The sequence below is a fragment of the Rhinopithecus bieti genome, unplaced genomic scaffold (assembly GCF_001698545.2).
Source record: "Rhinopithecus bieti isolate Rb0 unplaced genomic scaffold, ASM169854v2 scaffold_2272, whole genome shotgun sequence".
Classification (NCBI taxonomy): domain Eukaryota; kingdom Metazoa; phylum Chordata; class Mammalia; order Primates; family Cercopithecidae; genus Rhinopithecus; species Rhinopithecus bieti.
In genome coordinates, this window is record NW_016804163.1 from 421445 (window position 1) to 428396 (window position 6952).

At 40.5% G+C, this 6952-nt stretch overlaps 1 protein-coding gene across 2 annotated transcripts in view; it reads left to right on the forward strand.

Annotated features, from left to right (window-relative positions):
• Positions 1 to 6952, forward strand: part of RTTN (rotatin) — a 218092-nt gene that overhangs the window by 99164 nt on the left and 111976 nt on the right. For both annotated transcript variants that reach the window (XM_017867073.1, XM_017867072.1), the window contains one exon: positions 3018 to 3237. In XM_017867073.1, coding sequence (XP_017722562.1) covers positions 3018 to 3237 — 220 coding nt within the window. The remainder of the gene's footprint in view (positions 1 to 3017; positions 3238 to 6952) is intronic.

Genomic DNA, 6952 nt, shown 5'->3' on the forward strand with positions numbered 1-6952 from the left:
TCAAAATAAAGGTATTTTAAACCTGTGTGTGTCTCTGCACATCTGAATACAGCGCACCAAGGGTCTTGACTCTATCCAATTTGCCAGTCTGTGTATTTTAATTGGGCCATTTAGCCCATGTACATTTAAGGTTAATATTGTTATGTGTCATTATGATGCTAGCTGATTGTTTTGCCCGTTAGTTAATGCAGTTTCTTCATAATGTCAATATTCTTTACAGTTTGGTATGTTTTTGCAGTGGCTGATACTGGTAGTTCCTTTCCATGATTAATGCTTCTTTCAGGAGCTTTTGTAAGACAGGTCTGGTGGTGACAAAATCCCTCAGCATTTGCTTGTCTGTAAAGGATTTTATTTCTCCCTCGCTTATGAAGCTTAGTTTGGCTGGATATGAAATTCTGGGTTGAAAAATATTTTCTTTAGGAATGTTGAATATTGGCCCCGACTCCCTTCTGGCTTGTAGAGTTTCTGCAGAGAGATCTGCTGTTAGTCTGATGGACTTACCTCTGTGGGTAACCCAACCTTTCTCCCTGGCTGCCCTTAACATTTTTTCCTTCATTTCATACTTGGTAACTCTGATGATTATGTGTCTTGGGGTTGCTCTTCTCGAGTATCTTTGTGGTGGTCTCTTTATTTCCTGAATTGGAATGTTGGCCTGTCTTGCTAGGTTGGGGAAGTTCTCCTGGATCATATCCTGAAGAGTGTTTTCCAACTTGGTTCCATTCTCCTTGTCACTTTCAGGTACACCAATCAAATGTAGATTTGGTCTTTTCACATAGTCCTATGTTTCTTGGAGGCTTTGTTCATTTTTATTCTTTTTTCTCTAATCTTGTCTTCATGTTTTATTTCATTAATTTGATTTTCAATCACTGATATCCTTTCTTGGTGACCTTCGGATGGCGTCTTTGAGTGGATGTGCTGTTCCTTTCTGTTTATTACTTTTCCTTCTGAGAGTCAGGCCCCTCTGCTGCCAGTCTGCTGAAGTTTGCTAAAGGTCCATTCCCGACCCTGTTTGCCTGGGTATCACCAGCGCAGGTTGCAGAACAGCAAAGATTGCTGCCCGATCTTTCCTCTGGAAACTTTGTTCCAGAGGGGCACCTGCCAGATGCCAGCCAGAGCTCTCCTGTATGAGGTGTCTGTTGGCCGCTACTGGGAGGTGTCTCCCAGTCAGGATACACGGGGGTCAGGGACACACTTGAGGAGGCAGTCTGACCGTTAGCAGAGCTCGATTGGTGTGCTGGGAGGTCTGCTGCTCTCTTCAGAGCCGTCAGGTAGGGACGTTTAAATTTGATGAAGTTGCGCCCACAGCCACCCCTTTCTCCAGGTGCTATGTCCCAGACAGATGGGGGTTTTTTATCTGTAAGTCCCTGTATGGGGCTGCTGCCATTTTTTCAGAGATGCCCTGCCCAGACAAGGGAAATCTGGCAGTCTGGCCACAGCAGCCTTGCAGAACTGCAGTGGGCTCTGCCCAGTTCGAACTCCCCAGCGGCTTAGTTTACACTGTGAGTGTAAAACCACCTACTCAGGCCTCAGCAATGGCGGACGCCCCTACCCCACCAAGCTTGAGCGTCCCAGGTGGATCTCAGACTGCTCCTGTGCTGGCAACGAGAATTTCAAGCCAGTGAATCTTAGTTTACTGGGCTTGATGGGAGTGGGACGTGCTGAGCCAGACCACTTGGCTCCCTGGCTTCAGCACCCCTTTCCAGCGGAGTGAATGCTTCTGTCTCTCTGCCGTTCCAGGTGCCACTGGGGTATGGAAAAAAAGAACTCCTTTAACTAGTTTGGTGTCTGCCCAAATGGCCGTCCAGTTTTGTGCTTGAAACCCAGGGCTCTGGTGGGATAGGCAACCCAGGGAATCTCTTGGTTTGTAGGTTGTGAAAACTGTGGGACAAGCACAGTATCTGTGTGGGAGTTCCTCAGGCTCAGTCTGTCATGGCTTCCCTTGGGTGGTGGAGAAAAATTCCCCGACCCCTTGCACTTCCCAGGTGAGGCAACGCCCCACCCTGCTTTGGCTTGCCCTCTGTGGACTGCACCCACAGTCCAACCAGTCCCAATGAGATGAACCGGGTACCTCAGTTGGAAATGCAGGAATCACCCGCCTTCTGCGTCCATCTCGCTGGCAGCTGCAGACTGGAGCTGTTCCTATTCGGCCGTCATGCCGGCAATCCCCTCGACCTTTTTTTTTTTTTTTTTTTTTTTTTTTTGAGAGGGAGTCTTGCTCTGTCGCCCAGGCTGGAGTGCAGTGGCGCAATCTCGACTCACTGCAAGCTCCGCCTCCTGGGTTCACGCCATTCTCCCGCCTCAGCTTCCCTAGTAACTGGGACTACAGGTGCCCCGCTAATTTTGTGTGTGTATATTTTTAGTAGAGACAGGGTTTCACCGTGTTAGCCAGGATGGTCTTAATCTCCTGACCCCACGATCCGCCTGCCTCGGCCTTCCGGAGTGCTGGGATTACAGGCGTGAGCCACCGTACCAGGCCTTTTTTATTTTTATTTTTTTTAAGAGATGGGAGTTTCACTATCTCACCCAGGCTGGAGTGCAGTGACACATTCTTAGTTCACTGTAACCTCAAGTTCCTGGGCTTAAGAGATCCTCCCGCCTCAGCTTCCTGAGTAGCTGGGACTATAGGCGTGCACCACCACACCTGGCTAATTATGTTTATTTATTTTTTAATTTTATTTCATTTTTGTAGAAATGAGGTCTCACTGTGTTGTGTTGCCCAAGCTGGCCGCGAGCAATCCTCCCACCTCAGGCTCCCAAGGCGCTGGGATTACAGGCGTGAGCCACTGCCCGTGGCCCAATGTAATTGTTACTTGTGTTTTGTATGACATTCTCTAGTTGGTATTTTATGGTTTCCTTGAAAAGTCTCGTTTTGATAGAGAATATTTTCTGCCATTTTGTCTAGTTCATTTTTTTTCTATTACTGTGTGAGTTTAAGTAATGTTTTATAGCCAGTAAGATAGCCCATTAAGCACATTATACTTCCTTGGTGATTGATTTTCCCTCTTCTGCGTACATAGGAAATGCTCGGAACTTCTTTACGTTTTTCAAACACAACTGGCTCTGAAACTGCTCCAGTGTCTGAAAGTGACGGATGCGCCTCATTTCTATGGCCTGCCGTCCCTTGAGCGGACCTTACGAGGAATGGCTAACCTCACTGCGTTTCCGGGGTGGAGCTCACACTCCCCTCTCACAGAGCCTCTCGATATCTGTGTGAAGTACTTGTCAGGTCTCCTTGAGGTAAGTAAAAATAACGCCCCCTCTTCCCCGCCCATGGTACTTATTTACTATTTATTGATTGCTTTTATTTTGTGCCAGACCACAAGTGCATTTTATGTTACTCTATTCAATGTAGAATATTATGCATTGTTTATATAAGTCATAAATAGTGAAATGTTTTAGTGATTTTTATTAATTGATAAGGAAGGTCACTTTTATAAATACCCTCATTTTCAAAAAAATAAATGGAAACTTTTGATGCTCAAAGAAAGTGTTCACTAGAGCATTTCAGATTTTGAATTTTTGGATTAGGGATGCTCAACCAGTAAGTATATGATACAGGTATTTCAAAATCCAAAGAACACAAAAATTCAAACACTTCTGCTCCCAAGCATTTGGTATACGGCATACTCAGTCTGTACAATGTTAAAGGATATTTGTTTTTTCTTTTTATTCCAGTTTGTGCAGTTTTAGATGCTACCGCTATGAACATTCTTACCTTTTGGTGAAAATGAGCATCTTTTTTGAAATTTTATCTTCTGTTACTGAAATATGTAAATACAGCCAATTTTTATCCATTGACCATGTATCCAGCAATTCTTATTTCCAATATCAAAACAAAAACCTTTAATTTTCACCCTTCAGTATGCTGTTTATAGTTAGAAAATCAAATAAAGGAAGTTTTCTTTTGTCCTGTTTTGCTAGGAGCTTTGTTTTTTAATTCATAATTGTATATTGCTTTTTTCTGTATCTTTTAAGATAATCACACAATTTTTCTCTTATATTCCATTATTGATTGATTTTAAAATGTTAAACCTTGCATTTCTGGAAACATTTCAGTTAGGTTGTGATGTATTATTCTTTTTATATATTAATGGATTTATTTTCTCAATTTTTTAGACTTCTGAAGTTTTAGAATTATTCTACCTATTTCCTCATGTAAAAATGTTTTTTGAACTTTGCATCTTTTTTCTCTTAAAGAATTTGTTAAGTTTTTAATATCAAAATCATTCCATTCTTATGACTAAAATGGGAGAATGACGAATTAATGCAGCAGGGAGATTCTAAGAACATGACCTTTTCAACCATTTTAACTCTTTTCCTTTATATAACTTTTTTTTTTTGGAATAGCTGATTTGCATTAATATGATTTTGTTCTCTAATGTTAGGTAGAATTTGATTGTGAAACAATCTTGGCTTGCAGTTTTCTTTTTGGGAAGATAGTAAATTATGAAATGACTTTTTTTTTTTTTTTTTTTTTTTAAAGACAGAATCTTGCTCTGTCGCCCAGGCTGGAGTGCAATGGCGCGATATTGGCTCACTGCAACCTCTGCCTCCTAGGTTCAAGTGATTCTCCTGCCTCAGCCTCCCAAGTAGCTGGGATTACAGGTGCCCACCACCACGCCCAGCTAATTTTTGTATTTTAATAGAAGACAGCATTTCTCCAGTTTGGCCAGGCTGGTCTCGTACTGCTGACCTCAGGTGATCCATCCGCCTTGGCCTCCCAAAGTGCTGGGATTACAGGTGTGAGCCACCATGCCCAGCCTGAAGTGACTTTTTAAATAGATCTAAAATTCAGAGTTTCTTTTATTTGTTTCAACCTTAGTAAGTTGTGTTTTGTAGAATTTAAAACTTTTATCTAATTTTAAAATTATTAGTATAAAGTTATTCATCAAATCATCTTACTTTTTAAATGTCTGCTGCATCTGTGGTGAGGTCCCCTTTCATTCCAGACATTAATTATTCCTTTCTCAATTTTTCTTGATTTATCTTCCTAATAGAATAAACCTTTGGCTTTGTTGATTCTCTATTTAACATTTTTCTCCTGTTTTATTTCTGCCAATATTTATTGTCTCCTACTTTTAGTTTAGTTTACAGGTCTTTTTCTAACATTTTAAAGTAGAGGCTTACATCATTGATTTTTTTAAAGTCTTTCTCAAATGTGCATTTTTAAGTCTAATCCTCTAAGCATGGCCTTATGCCATGTTTTTATGATCATTAGGTCAAAATATTTCTATTGTGATATAATAAATATGACAGTGATATGGTTGTACATAGTTCTATGAGAACAGCCTCATCACAGTGGCCTGACAGTTTTACATGTCTGCCGTTGGGCTTCATAGACAAGGCATAACCACTGGGTTATGCCAAATTCTTGGCAGAATTTCCCATGGTCCTTCTGGAACATGAGAATATGAAAGGCTTATGAGCAGCTGACTACACAAGGTTGATTCTCATTTATTTCACTGTCTGTTAGGAAGTGAAGAGGCTGTTATTGGTTCCTAGGTTCCGATGAGGCTTTCTGCCTTGCTCTCCTTGGGGCATAACTACAGGTTATAAAACTGCTTTACTGCAACTTGGCATGGGCTTCTCAGCAACAGAGTGTCCCACATCTGTGTTATAGTCATCTAGCCCCTTTGTTTCAATGTCATCCTGTGCAAGGGATACTAGGAGCTGGCACCTTTGACTATTTTTGCTTTTGCTGTTTATGTAGGTAGTAAACTGTCTGAATCCAAAAAGTACTCATTGTTTTCTTCCTGGACAAATCTGTCAGCCTTGTTTTGATTGTTAACCGTGTTAGGACCTCGAGAATGACTCTTATAGGAAGCATTGTAGAGTTAGATTTTGAAAGATAAGTAGATTGATAGCGATAGGAATAGACATTCTAGACATGGAATTCTCTGATAAAATTGTATCTGTAACCTCCTGGGTTTTTTTTTTTTCCACGCTGTGGGTGCCTTCTTGCCATTATATAGTCTCTACCTACTGCCAGATTATTTTTCAGAAACATAAATTTTCAGTCCGGACTTCTTTTCAAGAGCCTAAGTCTCAATAATTTTGCATTTTGAGTTTTGTCTCCATTGTAGTTTTTTCCCATGTCTCTGAATTTTCAGTTATATCTGGCCGGTTTTCCAAAATAAAATGCGTTTTAAAAGACTACTTCTTTCACATAGTTTCCTCTCTTTTAGGGGTGGCAATCTGTACACAAAATTTAAACTCTAACTTACTTATTTACCTTTCTTTAGTAAGCCTTTTCTTATTCTTCCAAAGTTGGATTCTTACCTAATATTGTTTGGCCTTTCCTGTAGGTTATATACCTGTAATAATTTATATGTGGCTATTACTTAGTACATTTTATTTTTATTTATTTTACTTTATTTCTTTGAGACAGGGTCTTACCCTGTTGAGTAGGCTGGAGTGCAGTGGCACAATCACAGCTCACTACAGCGTCAACCTGCTGGGCCCAAGTCATCCTCCTACCTCAGCCTCCTAAGTAGCTGGGGCCACAGGTGTGCACCACTACACCTGCCTATATCTAAAATTTATTTGTAGAGATGGGTCTCACTATGTTGCCCAGGTTTGCCTTGAATTCTTGGGCTCAAAGGTTCTTCCCACTTCGGCCTCCAAAAGTGCTGCTATTACAGGCATGAGCCACTGTACCTGGACCTTTATTTTGTTTTCTGCATTGCTCTAGTAGACTGTGAGCTTATAAGTATCATCTTTAGACTATTTCTGCTATCCCATGGCTACTTCATTGACCTAGCATAGTCATTTGCTAGGTCATGTAAAAAAAAAAACCATTTTACATACTGGTTAGTGAATCAGTTAATTAATATAAATGCTACATAATACATATATATTGGGTATAGTTTTAAATTAAAATACAGTTTGAAAACATTTTGGAAACATGACAAATGATTATAAAATATGTTTTATTTTGTATTTTATTAAATAA